We start from the raw sequence: 16947 nt of genomic DNA, 5'->3' as shown, positions 1-16947 counted from the left end.
TTGTAGTTAGTCTAATGAAAGAGGTTTCACTTATGGAACCAGAAACCATCCTGAAATCTTAACAGTCCATGTCCTATTTTTTAATTCCTTTATATGTTCTCAGGTTTCCATATAATGTATATGTTGCTGATGCCTTCAAAGCTCCTTTGCTCTTTTCCCTATTCAGTTTCTGTTAGAATCTCTTGCCTCATCTCAGGACTCACCTTCTGTTCCAGTCACACTTTTCCCTTGAGGTCTTTTAACATTTTTGGATATATTTGTCTCTATTATCAGACCTTCCCTCTCTTAGCTATATAACTTTGTCTAAACAATTAAAAATAATACATAAAGATCAATTATTTGCTTTTATTTACAAGGCTTATTTTTTCCCTCCTACCTTAACTCTAATTCCATTCTTTCAGTTTTCCGTTGTTGTATAACAAACCACCCAAACTTAGGATGTAAAACAATAGCTACTTTATTTTGTTCATGGATTTTGTGTATCAGGAATTCAGAGAGGGCAAGTGTCTTTGCTCCAGGATGTCTGAGTCCTCATCTGGGAATGTTTGGAAGACTGGGAGTGATTTGAGTGGCTGAGTGTTGGGAGCTGGCTTCTTCATTCACATGCCTGGTGGCTGGGCGGAGTGATTCGAAGACTTGGACTGCTACCAGAGTGCCTACACATGGCTTCTTCATGTGGCTTGGGTTTCTCATAGAGTGGCAGCTGGATCTCAGAGAAAATGTCTGGAGAAATGCTTTTCATGAGACTGTGGCAGAAGCTTCAAGGCTTCTCCCAACTAGGCTCAGGAATCATGCAGTGATATACCTCCACTACATTCTTTTGATTACAAGGGAGTCATGAAAGCTGGCCTCAGTTCAAAGGGAGGGAAATTAAACTCTACCTTTTGAAGGGGAAATGGCAAGGTCATAGTGGGAAAAGCAATGTGGGATGGGAGATTGTGTTGTGGGACATCTTTGGAAAATAAAATGTGCCACATTGACCTATACCCAATTCATGGGGTTTCCTCTGTTTAACTTAATGAGGTTGAAATGCCCTGAGACCTTGTTACTTAAAGTGTTGTCCAGGGACCAGAAGTATCAATATTACCTCGGAGTTTTAGAAATGTAGAATTTCAGACCACTGAGTCAGAATCTGCATTGACAAGAGCTCCATGTATTCATTTACACTGTAAAGTTTGAGAAACATTGCGCTAGGGGACATTGACCATGATGTAGGCTTCCTTATATCCATCCACCCAATAGAGAAAGTAGCAAATGCTGAGGGAATAGTTGATCTATTGGGTTGTCAGAAAAGTCATGATGTATTTTTTCTATTTTTTGTTGCAAAATGCGTCATGACTTTTCCAACAACCCAATAGCTTATCTTTTTTAGGAACAGTCAAGATATCTTGAATATGTATCCTCATAATGTATTAAAATATACCAATCCTAGCTGTAATAATTAGTAATCATTAATCTTGACTCAAGAAGGTTTGGAATAATCGTGTACTTTGGTATGTATTGTATTACTATTTTGAATAATTCCTAAGATCAAAAAGTTAAGTTCTTTTGGATTTTACATTCCCCTTAAACTATTTTTTAATTATTGGAGTTTATAAAGCTTTTTCTCTCCTGTAACAGCTGACTGCTAGTAGATACCTATTTTCTACTGAATGAAAGAATATGATTTTTAATTTGTTTCATATGACTATTAATTTAAGACACCCTGTCTCATTGTCCAATTATTAAAAACCTGAGAAATGTGTACATATTTTATTATATCTTTAGTAGGTGACTTATGTATTTTAATTATTATGTAGAGTTCATAGATTCCATTTACTCATGTTTCCCTTAAATAGTCCATCTTTTTAAAATTTGTTTTGTGGTAAGGGAATAAATATCCAAAAATTCATTTTGATTGGCACATTATCTTTTAAGCAGTTGTTCTCAAACTCTAATTTCCAGACTACTACTATTTGCAGCATCTGAAGTGCTTGTTAAAATTGCAGATTTCTGATCTCCATCCCAGTACTTTTGAATCAGACTCTCTGGAGTTGGAACATGGAAAAGCATCTGATGTTGGGACCTAATTTCTTTGGCACACTAAAGTTTGTGACCTACTTTATATTAGTCTTGCAATCATATTTCAAGATACTTATCATGAGAATAAGTGGGTCTTGGGACATGGGCAGGGAACAGCTTGTCAAATGCATGCCTTTCCTGGGAGCTAAATATTGGGAGATAACTTGATTAGAAGTCATTTTAGAGATTATCTAATAAAACTTGTAATTTTTCAGATTATGAAACTGAGCTCAAAAACCTTAAATGACTTTACAAAAGTCATACTAGTTAATAATAGCTCTATGACCAGAACCCAAATCTTGTGTCAGCCAAGCTAGGTTTCTCATTTATGCTCTTTAAGACAAGGTGGGGTCATCTGATCTTTATGCCTGGAGTTAAGTATGTTAATGGCAAGCTAATAAAGGAAATCCCAAGCATTTAATTAGAAGGGATCTATTGGCTTGCTGAACTGACCATGTTAATAAATTGAATGTTTGCAATATTTGATTCTATTAGGGCTTTAGTCATCTAAGTTAAATTTTTTCTTAGACATATTCTTTTATGTTCTCATATACCATATCATGGCTTGGGAAAATTAATAGATAAAATGCCTTAACATGAAAAACTCAATATGAAAAACCAGATATTGATCAGTTATATAATGCACAGTATTTACAAAATAAAAATGAAACAGTTTTCAGGAGAAGCAAAACTTGCTTTTACTAAAATCTGAGAGGTTTTATTTTATTTTTTCCCTGGATTCTCACAAAGCAAACAGTGTATGATTATGATATTGAGAGAGATCCTCAACAGCAAACAAAATGTTATTACAGTAATGAGTGTTGTTGGGTCCCTTTTTGTATAATCTCCGTCATAGGATGACATTTTAACACTTTATATAGTTGAATGAAGAAAGTCCTATTGGGGCCCAAATATTGGTGTTCTGGCTGAATGGAGGCCCCTAGGGTCTGGTAATGGAGATTAGAGAAAATTAGTGGAATTAGACTGGATGTATTAAAAAATCCTTTAACCTTCAAGAAATCCTTCTAGAATTTTATTTCTTGCAATTTTATTTTGCTAAGAATCAAGCATCAGATAGTTGGGGGTTATGTTCTTTAATTAAGGAACTGAAATGGTGATGTTTAATGTCACTGATAAAGGTTAGAGTCAATTGCATTAGCAGTTAATTGAATTGTGAGTCAAGTTGGCATCATCTTTTTTTTTTTTTTTAAATTTAGCACTTCACCCATAATATCTGACTGACTAGAGGACCCATTCATCCCCTTCATGGAGGAGATTCTGCAAACATATGTTTAGTGTTTATAAATTTGCAGGAGATTATTTTAGATGCTTTTGTGATTCAGAAGTCGTCCAGAAGGATCATTGTTGAATGAAATAACAACCAAATCCAAATATAAACCTGGAATTTAATCAGATTTATATTTTGGTTCAGCTGACATTTTATACAGCATCTCTTAGTTTCCAGGCACTAGCAAGTTAACATAAAAATTATAATTAAAAATGACAGTGATAAGTATCATAGAAATACAGATTAAATGGTGGCTGTCCAAAAAGAGTAAAAATTTCTTTTAGTTTTAACATAATTGAAGGCTTCGTGGCAATCAGTGGCATGGCTTAAAGATATTTTAGCTATTTTTAATTTTCATAAACTCTGTCCAAATGCATTCCATATAATTAATCTTTAATATAATTAAATAGTGTCTTTGGTTAAACAAATACAGATTTTTTTTAAACTATAGCTAACATACAATATTATATTAGTTTCAGGTGTACACCATAGTTATTCAACATTTATATGCCTAAAGACGTGATCACCATGATAACTCCAGCAACTATCTGACACCTTACCATGCTCTCACTATATTATTGACTATATTCCCTATGCTGTACATTACATCCCATAACTTACTTGTTGTATACCTAGAAATTTGAACTGCTTATTCCCCTTCACCTCCCTCACCCATTTTTTAAAATTTTTAATTACTGTTGACATTCAATATTATTTATATTAATTCAGGGGTATAGCATAGTGGTTAGACATTTATATAATTTAAGAAGTGATCCACATGACTAGTATTGTACCTACCTGGCACTATACATAGTTATTACCATATTGTTGATTATATTCCCTATGGTTTATTTTACATCACTATGACTATTTTATAACTAGCAATTTGTACTTCTTAATCACTTCACCATTTCCACCCATCTCCCCAGACCCCCTACCACCTGGCAACTATCAAAATACTCTCTGTATCTATGAATTTGTTTCTGTTTTCTTTGTTCACTTATTTATTTTGGGGGTTCCATATGTAAGAAAAACTACATAGTATTTGTTTTTCTCTGACTTATTTTACTCAGTGCAATACCCTCTAGGTACATCCATGATGTCGCAGATGTCAAGATTTCATTCTTTTATATGACTAATATTCCATTATGTACCACTTTTTCTTTATCCATCCATTCATTTATGTGCTCCCATGTTGCCTCCATATCTTGACTATTATGAATAATGCCAAAATGAGCATATGCACGAATATGTCTTTTTAAGTTAGTATTATATTTTGGGTTTCTTCAGATAAATACCCAGAAATGGAGTTACTGGGTCCTTCCTTGTCTCTTGGTATAGCCTTTGCTTTAAAGTCTATTTTGTCTGGTATAAGTATTGCTACTCCAGATTTTTGTTTGTGTGTTTCTATTTTCATGAAGTATCTTTTTCACCCCTTTACTTTTGATCTGTCTATGTCTTTCAATCTGAAGTGAGTCTCTTGTAGGCAGCATATGTAAGCATCCTGTTTTCTTATCCATTCAGACACCATATGTCTTTTGATTAGAACATTTATTCCATTTACATTTACAGTAATTATTGATAGATGTGTAGTTATTGCCACTTTATTATTATTCATATATTGTACCTTTTTTTCTTCTTCTTAAAGAAGTCCCTCTAACATTTCTTGTAATGTTGGCTTGGTGGTGAAGAACTTCTTTAGCTTTTTCTTGTCTTGGAAGCTCTTTATCTGTCCTTTGATTTTAAATGACAGCTTTGCTGGGCAGAGTAATCTTGGTTGTAGGTCCTTGCTTTTCATCACTTTGCATATTTCCTGCCAATCCCTTCTGGCTGCAGGATTTCTGTTGAGAAATCAGCTGACAGTCTTATGGGAGCTCTCTTGTAGGTAACTAACTCTAATTCCTTTTATCTTGATACTTGTAAGATTCTCTCTTTGTCTTTAACCTTTGGTTTTTAATTATGATGTATCTTGATGTGGGCCACTTTGGGTTCATTTTGTTTAGGACTTTCTGCACTTCCTGGGCTTCTATGTGTATTTCTTTGCCACATTAGGGATGTTTTCTATTATTATTTCTTCAAATAGGTTTTCAGTTCCTTGCTTTCTCTCTTGTCCTTCTGGTACCCCTAATGATGCAAATGTTGTTATGCTTGATGTTGTCCTAGAGTCCCATTAAACTATTCTCATTTTTTTGAATTTTTTGTTTTGTTTTTGCTGTTCTGATTGGGTATTTTCTGATACTTTAACTTCTAAATTGCTGATTTGATCCTCGCTTCATCTAATCTGTTGATTCCCTCTAATGCATTCTTTATTTGTTATTGTATTCTTTATTTCTGACTGGTTCTTTTTTATGTTTTGTATCTCCATTTTTATGTTTCCTAGCTCTTTGTTGACATTCTCCCTGAGATCACTGAGCATCCTTATAACAGTGTTTTGAACTCTGTGTCTGGTAGATTGATTACTTGTTTCCATTTCATTTAATTCTTTTGTTTGAGATATATTTCTTTATCTTCCCATTTTGGCTGCCACCCTGAGTTGATTTTTATGTATTAGGTAGGGCTGCTATATATCCCAATCTTGGTAGAGTGGTCTTATATAGTATATGTCCTGTGCGCCTCAGTGGTGCAGTCTCTCAGGTCACTTGAGTCGCATGCTCCAGGTGTGTCTCTTGTGTGGGTTGTGTGTGCCCTCCTTTTGTATTTGAGCCTTGGATGCTGTTTAGACATTAGCGGGAGGGACTGTCTCTCGGGCTGATTGATTGTGAGGAAAGGCCATAATTACAGTGGAGAAGTAGTTTTTCAGAGGTGACCCTATTTGCTTTAGCAGTGCTCTGGTGTCTACCCAGTCTGCCCTTTGGGTGTGTCATCCTTGGAGGCAGCCGGGTGATGTTCCAGGGAGGGACTTCACCACAGGCCAAGTTCTCTCTCAGTCTATGCCTCTTCCAGGGCCACCTGGCATAAGCCACAAAGCAATCTGCATATGGCTGCCCCATGTACTGGGCTTCGAGGTGCCTCTAGAAGCCAAGCCATGAACCATCATTGGCTGCTGCTTGTGCCAGGCTTGGGGCTGCTTAGCAAGAGTTTCAGGGCATACTGAAGCCAAATGCTGCTTGTTTGGGTTTTGTGAACGTTTGAAAGATTTTTGGAAATTCTGCAGTATGAGCCAAGACACGCTGTTTGTATGAAAACACCCTGGAAGTAGCATGGGTGGGCCTGAAAGTTGGGTGGGATGGGGGTCTTGGATTACCAGGGTGGGCAAATGTTAGCTAGGTTTATGATGACTCAGCTATGGCAGCAACCTAAGTGTGCATGCTGTAAGGGTGGAGGACTCAACAAAGAAACAATAGCTTCTGTCAGCACTTCTGTCTGGAAGAAAGCTGCCCCTCCAGTCCTTAACCTGAAGCCAGACATTTCAGTTCCTTCCTGTATGTCCCTGGTGCATTTTGAGCTGCTGCCCCAGCCCCGGAGCTCAGAGTGAGTGAGTGTTCGCTAGTGAATCCATGTATGGGCCCTTTAAGAGGAATGCCTGGAATCCAGCTGCCCTCTGTCTTCTTCAGTGACAATCTCCACTGGTTTTCACAGCCGAAAATTATGGGGAATTCTCTTTCTAGTACTGGAACCCTGGGCTGGGGAGCCTGATGTGGGGCTGGGATCTCTCGATTTTCCAGGGCAACCTCCACAGCTGAGATGGCCCTCCTGATTTTTAATGGTCACATGTGCGAGTGTGGGACCATTCTGTTCCTAGTCTCTGCCTCTCCTACCAGTCTTGCAATGGCTTCTTCTGTGTGTCCTTAGTTGTAGGACTTTAGTCTGGCTAGACTTTAGATGATTCTCAGTGATGGTTGTTCTGTAGTTTAACTGTAATTTTGATGTGGTTGTGAGAGGAGGCAAGCACAGCATTTACCTACTCCACCATCTTGACCAGAAGTCAACAAAGACAGATTTGAATCTGCTGTTCTCACTCTGTTTTCTAGCCTTCTGAACTATTTTGCCTTCCCCAATGCGTGCTCTGCACAAGTTTTGGGGATATTATTGAAATACTCCCTGAAATTAAGGATGTCATCTTCAGGTAATAACATCTGTCCATTCTAATGATAAAATAGAACCAGGCAATGTGTTCAATTCTATATTATTGATAGAGTAAGTAAATATAAGCAATGTAGTTAAGTGGTGATGCTCAAAATGTGTTTTTATGGAAGCTTAGTGAGCTAAGATGGAGTTGTACCACTAAAGTGTAATGATAACCTTTACTAAATAATATATTTACATTTATTCTCTCTCATACACATTAATAGAAAATTTTCCTACTCTGTTTTCTCGACATTTAAAACTAAGGTAAGTTTAAACTAATTTAATTAAAACTTAAACTAGATATTTAAGGCTTATTACTGCTTTTCCATGTTATGTTAAGATTGTAACCAATTTAGCACAAAATAATGAATATTTAGTTAGCTTCAGTTTCATTTATGTATTACATTATGTGGCAAATATTCCCTGCCATTCCAAAAGAAACTACCCAGCTCTGCTCTCCTTCCTTAATGGATTTGAGAATCCCTGCAGTAGAACAACATTTAGGAGTCACAACTAAAAATGGAATGTTTCCACAGCATAAGTTTTTTAGAATATCTGGCACAGAATTAAAAAAAAAAAAACCTTAGTAATTCTTGTTGGAACTCTTTCTAAAATGCCTTTTATACTGATTTTCATTTTAAATCAAGTCAGACACAATTTAGTTTCTTTTAGTGACTTGTGTTTATTGTTACCAACCTATAACTGCTAGAATTTAATATTTATTGTAGGGCTTTAAAGTTTACAAAGGGCTTTCATAGATATTATTTCATCTGAAACTCCCTGTATCCCACACCCCTAGCTCTCTTTTGCCATTTACACTCTGATGAGGATTAGGAAGCAATCTAACCTGGTTTATAGAATTGGGTGTCAAATGTGTCTGTGAGGATCCCTTCTAGTGAGTTAGGAGTGTGGCCTTTGTGATAGCTGTTTCCATGCTCTGAGGCCATTTGGCTTAATTCTGGATTTTTGGCTGTTTGAGTTGAGTGATGTAGCTGGAAGAGTTGACCAGATGAGAGGGGAATTATGCAGCTGGATTTCAAGTATAGAGTATTGTTTTATAAATATCCCCTCTGAAACACTATCAAAGGGACTGTGTGAAGACTTAATTAAACATAATAAAATATATTTAATGTAATATGCTTAATGCCATACTAAACATAAATATTCTAAAAATTAATATGTTAAATTTTGGAAAATTGAGAAATCTAATAAATACTTCCTTTTTGGTGCATGGGATTATAGAATGGTAAATGTGGGCAGCTTTGTGTCATAAAGGGAAATTTTATCTTGATATCATATCAAGCAAGTAACATAAAGATGGATTAAAAATGATTGCATCTGTTTAAATAGCATCTCTTAGGACCATATGTAATCTTATGTGTGACATTTAAAAAAATTTCTAAGTTATAATTTAAAAGTTGGAAATTTCTGGCAGCATTGTAAATAACACTAGTACTTACAGTATCATGGTCTGAGAGTTTTTTATTTTTATATACATAGGGTTTTATTCCTTTAAATCACTCCGACATCGTATGTAATACATGTATCCTATGGAATAAAAATATGGGAACCTGAGTACAGGAGGGTAAGTTATTTAATATTAGAGTGTGACACTGTATGGCCTTTGAGCTTCCAAAAATATTTATTGGATGAGTGACTATGAGCAGTTTTGTCTAAAAACATAGATACTTTTAAAATAGTCATTCCATTTTTTGTAGTTACTGAGGGAAAAGAAAAACCAATAGTGTGGTGGCAAGAATAGCAGAAGTATCTAACTGTAATTGTGCCAGATAGTCTAAGACCTGAAATATATGTGGTTTTACCACCTACTCGTTCCATAACTCTTTGTAATATTTCTTCAGCCCCTAGTATTTTAATTTGGACATTTTGTTTGTCTCATTTCCTTCTCAGTCTTCACTCTTTGTGTCTTCTTCATTGTAGTTACTTTTACTTTGATAAACTCTCCTACTTAGATGCCCATGACACTCTACTCTGTTTTCTTACCAACTTTCTTGCCATTCCTTTTAAATTTCCTTTTCAGGTTGTTTTTTTCACTTGTCCATTTCTTACATTACTTTCTTCTCCTACCCTCTCTCAAATATTAGGTACCTACTGTGAGCCAGGCATTGCTCTGGGCTGTGGGATACAGCAGTGATATGACAAAGTCTGTGTTTGATGAAGCTTATGTTCCAAAAGGGTGGCAGGTAATCATCTAGTTGATGCCTTGAAGAAAAAAAAAAAGGCTAGAACAGAGAGTAAAGGGGAAGCCAACCTATATAAGTGGGGGTAGTGCCAGGGGGACTAGGGCTCATGTGGTTGGAGCAGAAAGGACAAGGTATAAAACAGTAGGAGAAGCCAGAAAACAGAAAATGCCAGGCTATCTAGGGCCTTGTGGGCCATGGTCCGGAGTGTGGATTTTAGGAATTTTCTAGAGTAGGTTGAGGTAATACAAATTCTCTGTAGCCTTGTCTTCCAGAGCTGTCCTGCACAGATTCTTCTCTGAGTGAACTCCCTGCCCTTAAGCATATCTTGGGCTTTAGCACTTCAGATTCTTTGCTCAAGCCTGAAGTGCCTCACTTCTCATGCCTTCTGTCCCATCACCAGCATACCAGTCCTTTCACCTTTTCCGGACTGCCAAAGTCTAAAAATTCTTTACCCCCTCACTTATGCTATTCCTTCATGGAGTTGTTGTTGTTGTTGTTTTTATCAAAAATGTATTGAAAACATATTTTGTGCCACCAAATATGCTGGTACTTATGGAGACAAAGGTGAATTAAGACAGACAAGTCTGCCTCAAAAGCTGACAGTATCATGGACAGACAGAGAACAATAAATTTGACATCCAGGCAAAACATCCTGGAATTTGTGTTAAGGACCCTGAAAGAAAAGAACGCACTGCTGTGAGTTGGAATGATTAGCTAAGATGGGTCCTAATTTACATTGGGGCACCTATTCTAGTGGGGATGAGGAAGTCAGAAAATCAATTCTAAGGAAGTAGCATTTAAGCTGAGACCTGGAAGAGAAAAAAAAAAAAAAAAGAGCTACCTAAGGGAAGTGTGGTGTTGTGGGACAAGGGACTTCTAGGCAGAACCAATAGCATTTCAAAGGCCTGATGCTATAAAGAGCTTGGAAACATCAATGGAAAACCAAAACTGAACAAAGGGCTCTAAGGTTGGGGCTAAGTGAATTGGGTGAGAGTGGCACTGCTTGAGGTTGATAGGCAGGACCAGATGATGCAAGTCTTGAAGGCTATGATAGAGAGTGTGTTTTTTATTTATTTTTTTATTTTTAAAGTTTGTTGGGGTGACAATGGTTAGTAAAATTACATAGGTTTCAAGTGTATAATTCTGTAATACATCACCTATATATCACATTGTATGTTCACCACCCAGAGTCAGTTCTTTCATCACCATATATTTGATCCCGTTTACCTCATCACCATATATTTGATCCCGTTTACCCTCATCTACCACGCCCCTCCCCCCTTAAGTGTAATGAGAAGCAACTGAAGTGTTTTAGACAAAGGAGTGACATGATTTTGTTTGAGGTTGAGACTGCCATCTGTTTATCAAAATCCATTTGTCTTTTCTCCCTGGGCACACAGCCAGATTCCATTTCCTGGCTCTCTTTGTAGTTGGCTGTGCATTTTACCCATGGAAGTAAGTGGTAGTGGTGAATACCACAGCTAGGGCTAGCTCATGAAACCTCCCATGTGGGCTTCCTCCTGTTGTTTCTCCTTGTGAATGGGCAGACTTGGGAGTCCATATTGAAATGGCAGAGCACCATCAGTCCGGACACCTGTGTGGCTCAGTGGAACAGAACCCCCTCCCAGCTGATATACAAATGCCCTGAACTTTTGTGTGAACAAGAAAGAAGCACCTGATGTTTTCAGCCATTACATGTTCAGTCCATTTGTTACCATGCTCTAGTTTGTCTAAATATTGGGTTGTTGGAAAAGTTATGACGCATTTTTGCAATGAAAAACAGAAAAAAATACTTCATGACTTTTCTGACAACCCAATATGATCATTTGAAAGAACAATTTTGGCTGCTGTGCTATGTGAAAATGTGAGGCAGTGTGCAATAGCAGTGGCCCAAGTGAAGTCCCATTGTGATGGGGACTAGAGAGGTTTTAGTTGAAATAGATTTTAGATAATTTTGGATGTAGAATCAATCACTCCTACTGACAGTTGATTATGTGTAGTGAGTTTGTGGGGAAAAAACCATCTCACTTGATTTCACCCTCAACTACCATGTCACTTACTTTCTAAACTTTCCATAACATACCTCACTGAATAGGTATACATCTAATTTGACTAGATTGCCCTCAACTGGAGGTCAAACAAACCATATCTTGGAGAATTTTTTTATTTAACATGGTATCTAGTACAGTATTTTATATAAGGTAATTTTTGTTTAAACTAATTAATAAAAGGGTTGGCGCTCAGATTTCCTGTCCATGGAGTTATTGGAGGTCACATGACCCAACTCTTGCATTACCAATGATATTGCCACAACCTGGCTTAGATTTTTGTTGGGAGAGGTTTAGCTCTGTTAAATTTTGTTTTACTTATGGTCTAGTGGGGAAAGTCACATCATGCCATCATGGGGCCTGGGATTTAAATATTTGCAATAGAAGGCATGTAGAAATGTCTTTTAAAGGCACATGGGCAATTCCTCAGTGCCTTGCCCATCACTTTCAAGTGTCCCCAGTAGCCATTGCTCATTGCTCAGAGTTGCTGACTGCTTCAGTGGCCACTATTTCCATCCAGAGTTAAGCTTCATCAGGGAGAATCATTATGCTCTATGGAAAGTGTCAAGATAGGCAGCTTTTGTAATCCAAATGGGCAATGGTGAAGTCTGTAACTATGGAAGTAGCAGTGGAAATAGAAGGTTGGAAGATGAATGTAAGAAAACTTACTGCATATGGTGACTGAATGGATTTGGGGCATAGAAAAGACTAGAATAAAGATGAATACTGAAGTCCCCATGCTGATGAACTTCAACTTTTAAAATTAAATATATATCAACAGGCCTGTGTTTCCAAGGTAAATCCAGTTAATGCTGCCTGTCACCAAAAGATGCTGTTAGTGATGAGACTAGACATTGCAGCCTTGGATGTGGTCTGTTTGTTAACTTGTTATATTTTACTGTGTTTGCGCTTAGATTGGGTGTGTTTTATGAGCATTATCAACCCATCCATGCCTGAGAAGGGTAAAAGCAGTGATGTTGAAATTACTGGTAAGAAGAGATGTAAGAATATGACATCAATGTGTAAAATAAAAATGACAATTGAAAAGCATGAGAACAATGTTGGAAATTGTATTTGTAGAGAAGATGAACCCATTGACAGTAGAAGCAACTGTGAAGGGAGAAGGTGTCAGGCCACTTGTGAAAACCTGTATTTCACTGTACAGGAGTAAGGATAAAGTAATTGACCAGATGAGGAAACAACTCCAAATATTTGTGTCTGGAAGATCACCATTACTACTGAATGCCCACTAGCTCAGTGTTCTTAGTGAAGGCCAGACATTTTTTTAACAGGGTAAGGGCTAAGCATGGTGAAAGGGCTCTGGTGATGTTTTCTTGTAAGACATAGCCCCATAGATTGAAGGGCTATTGGTATGTTCACGGAATCTAGGTGGGTGTAGAAGTGGCATGTGGAGACACCATAGCTGCTAAGACTTCTCTGTGAGGCTTACACAGAGAGGGAGAGGATAGAGTGTACCTTGTGGTAGAAGTCAAAACAAAGGAGGGGACAGATTTGAATGCAATAAAAGAACTATCAGAGGCGTATTTACTGAAAGCAAATGCTATTTGGTAAGCTGTACCTACTTTTCATTTCTGTGTTGCTTGATACCAGAGTGATAGAGACATTAGACCAACAAGAATTAGAAGGAACAAGAACCCTCCACCCCCACCCCAATCATGTTCCATGAAAGCCAGCAACCTGTGAAAATATAGAATAAGTTAAGGGCCTTAGAAGAAAAATATAACTTACCTTTAGATCTGATACATATTTTTGAAATAATTACAGTTCCCACAGTAATGCATTATTTCTTCAACTTTATTTTCAAATAAATATACTGAAATTTAAATTAATAGTACATATGGCCTTTAAAGTTGAGATATGAGCTGTATCTATTTGACTGTAATGTAGACATGATACATAAGAACAAATTTTAGGCAAAACCATTATTTCTCTTCAGCTATAGTACTGAATATAATCCTGATATTTTCTAGATAAACAAAACATGAAACAGTCAGAAAAAGATACTAAATAGAGAGGTAGATGGAATTAAATGTGGGAATAATCTTTTCAGTTGAAAGGATAAAGCTTGAGGAGGAGGAAAAATATGTATTCATGAAGTAAGATTAAAAAGGACAAATATGAATTACTTCTTCAAATGAATAAATATTGCAAAGTTGGAGTTTCCAATGAAGCTTACAAAAGCTATTTAAAGTCAGAAATAACTTTATGTACTGAGTGCACAATGGAACTTATTCCGCTCATACCATGGAAGGTGGTATGGAAGGAGATGTAAATGAGTTAAAAAGATGTAACAGGCACTAACAGAAGATCCACAGCGAGTAATCATGAGAAATAAGAGATGTTTCTTGAGTTTCTGTGCTCCATAAGGTTTCTTTTAGAGATAAAATCCCAAGTAGAATATATAAATGCACTTCTTTTGTAGTCTGATAAAATGTACATTGTGTGATTTTCTTATTCTTACCTTATATAAAGTTCTCATTTGACCTTACGTGAAGATTTTTATTCCTATAATACATAACTTTATACCTTATATGAATTAATGACATTTTGTATTACCTTAACCATTTTAAATTTATAGCCAAAAGTAGTAAGAAAAAGGATTAGTTTTCACATATTACAGCCTTGCCATTTAAAAAGGTACTTGTGAGGTAAAGATGATAGGTATTCCTATTAAGAATTAACACATTTTTATGCTTTCTCTAGGCTGGAATGATAAAAAGTGATAATGATGAGTATTTCATTGAACCCTTGGAAAGAGGTAAGCAGATGGAGGAAGAAAAAGGAAGGATCCATGTTGTCTACAAGAGATCAGCCGTAGAACGGGCTCCCATAGACATGTCCAAAGACTTCCACTACAGAGGTAGGCATCTTTCACAAGGCTTCATAATTAACTGTAATTTTAAGATATGATGGAAACAGCCCTCTTATCAATTAAGGAAATATGATTGTTATGTGCTCTTGTATAATGTGAAGGAGAAAAAGAGGTTTATATTTATAAATCATGAAATATGGTTTTTAGATGTATAGAGGGATTTATATTATAGATATGATTTTATTCCAGTGCACTACTGTATCCCCCGTTTGTTGTTTATATATAGTTTTAAAGTTTCATATCGTTTCTCTTGCTTATGTTAAAATTTGAATATATTTGTGCTTTCCAGAAGCACTTACATTATGCATTATTGATATATTTAAAAACATTTAATATAGATATGACACAGAGTTGTTTTAAGATCAGTATGATAGGTACATTTGAAAATAAGTATGCTAATTGATTTGAAGGTTTGTTTTGCAAAACTTTTTACTATGTGGAAGAAACAATGAGTTAAATGCTTCTTTTGAATTTTATTTCAAAGTAGGCTGAACTACTAATCAGGTAAATTATGGCTCATAAATGTTTTCTATTTTGGTTTATTTTAATGAAATCTGAAAGAAACTTGGTGTTAAAGAGATATTCTTATAAATTGGGTATAGAAGTTTCCTTTATGGAGAAGAAAGGAAATTTGGGAATCTATTTTTTTTAAACCAAATCTCAAAAACATATATATATATTTTGCCAAATCTCAAAAAGGTATAAATATTTACTTTTTAAAATATTTTCTAATTTTTCAAGTACAGTCGACATACCACATTACATTAGTTTCAGGTGTACAACACAGTTATTAGACATTTGTATAACTTAAATGAAGTGATCACCCTGATAAATCCAGTACCCCTCTAACATCATACATAGTTATTAAAATACTACTGACTATATCTATATCTACTGACCATGCTATGTTCTATGTCACCATTATTATTTTGTAACTACCAATTGTACCTTTTAATCACCACCCTTCACCCAACACCCCAAACCTTCAACCACCCCCATTTTGCAAACCTCAGAATGATAAGTGTATCTATGAGCTTGTTTCTGTTTTGATTGGTTGTTTATCCTGTCCTCTAGATTTCACATACAAGTAAAATTATATGACATTTGTCTTTGTCTGACTTATTCAACCCAGCACAATACCCTCTAGGCTCATTCATGTTGTTGCAGATGGCAAAATTTTATTCTTTTTTTGTATATATGTACCTCCTCCTCTTTATCCATTCATCTATTGTTGGACACCTAGGCTGCCTCCACATCTTGGCCATTGTAAACAATGCTGCAATGAACATATGGATGCACATGTCCCTTCAAAGGACTGTTATCTGTTTCTTCAGATAAATACCCAGAAGTTAGATTACTGGGTTCTTCTTTTGTCTCTTGTTATAGCCTTTGTTTTAAAGTCTATTTGTTTGGGTTTTGTGAATCTTTGAGAGATTTTAGGAAAGTCTGAAGCATGCGCCAAGACAGGCTGTTTTTATGGAAAAGAACCTGGAAGCAGCTCAGGTGGGTCCACAAGTTGGGTGGGGTGGTGTCTTGGAATCATCAGGGTGGTGTGAACAGGATTAGTCAGGCTGATGGATTCTCAGATGTGGTGGATGCCTGTGTCTGCATGCTAGGATGGGAGAGGGCTCAACAAAGAAATAATGGATTCGACCAGCACTTTTGTCTGGGAGAAAGCTACCCCTCCTGCGCTCACCATGCAGCCAGACAATTCAGTTCTTCCCCATCTGTCCCTGGTACTTTTCGAGCTGCTGTTTTAATACTGGAGCCCAGAGTGAGTGAGTCCATCAGCGAGTAATTCCATGCAAGAGCCCTTTAAGAAGAGCGCCTGGGACTTCAGCAGCCCTCCATCTTACTCAGTCACAATCTCTGCTGGTTTTCACAATCAGAAGTTGTAGGGACTTCTTTTCCTGGCAGTGGAACCCTAGGCAAGGACCCCTCACTCCTCAGGTGGGACCTCCATAGCTGAGATACTCCTCTCGATTTTTAACCACCACACGTGGGTGTGGGACCAACTTGTTCCTCACCTCCACCCCTCCTACCAGTCAGTCTCTAGATGGTTTCTTCTGTATGTTCTTAGTTATAGGATTGCCCTTCCACTAGATTTCAGGCGATTCTCAAGTTGTTCTGTTGTTTAGTTGTATTTTTTATGTGGTCGTGAGAGGAGGCAAGTGCAGAGTTTACTTACTTCTCCATCTTGACCAGAACCTCTATAAATATTTACTTTTGTCAGGCCAACTTTCTGAATTAAAGGTAATGGAAATTTCCCCTAGGAAAATATCAAGGATATGAATAATTTTTAATTTAGCAATTATCTGTCTTCTAGATTGAGTTGATACCTAGTTATTAGTTTGATTTTCAGATGCTATGAGCTTCCTTTAATGT

The 16947-nt window shown here is 36.7% G+C and overlaps 1 protein-coding gene across 2 annotated transcripts in view; it reads left to right on the top strand.

The window, feature by feature from the left end:
* The window catches only part of ADAMTS3 (ADAM metallopeptidase with thrombospondin type 1 motif 3), a 272211-nt gene that overhangs the window by 103636 nt on the left and 151628 nt on the right, over positions 1 to 16947 (top strand). The window contains exons 1-2 of one of the 2 annotated variants that reach the window (XM_019665333.1): positions 12591 to 12658; positions 14394 to 14550. In XM_019665333.1, the coding sequence (XP_019520878.1) occupies positions 12644 to 12658; positions 14394 to 14550 (172 nt within the window). In that variant the 5' untranslated portion in view covers positions 12591 to 12643. Of the gene's footprint in view, positions 1 to 12590; positions 12659 to 14393; positions 14551 to 16947 lie in introns of those variants that run through there. The other variant, XM_019665331.1, reaches the window with a different exon arrangement.

The sequence above is a fragment of the Hipposideros armiger genome, unplaced genomic scaffold, assembly GCF_001890085.2.
Source record: "Hipposideros armiger isolate ML-2016 unplaced genomic scaffold, ASM189008v1 scaffold_439, whole genome shotgun sequence".
Lineage (NCBI taxonomy): Eukaryota > Metazoa > Chordata > Mammalia > Chiroptera > Hipposideridae > Hipposideros > Hipposideros armiger.
This window is presented reverse-complemented; position numbering and strand designations above follow the sequence as displayed.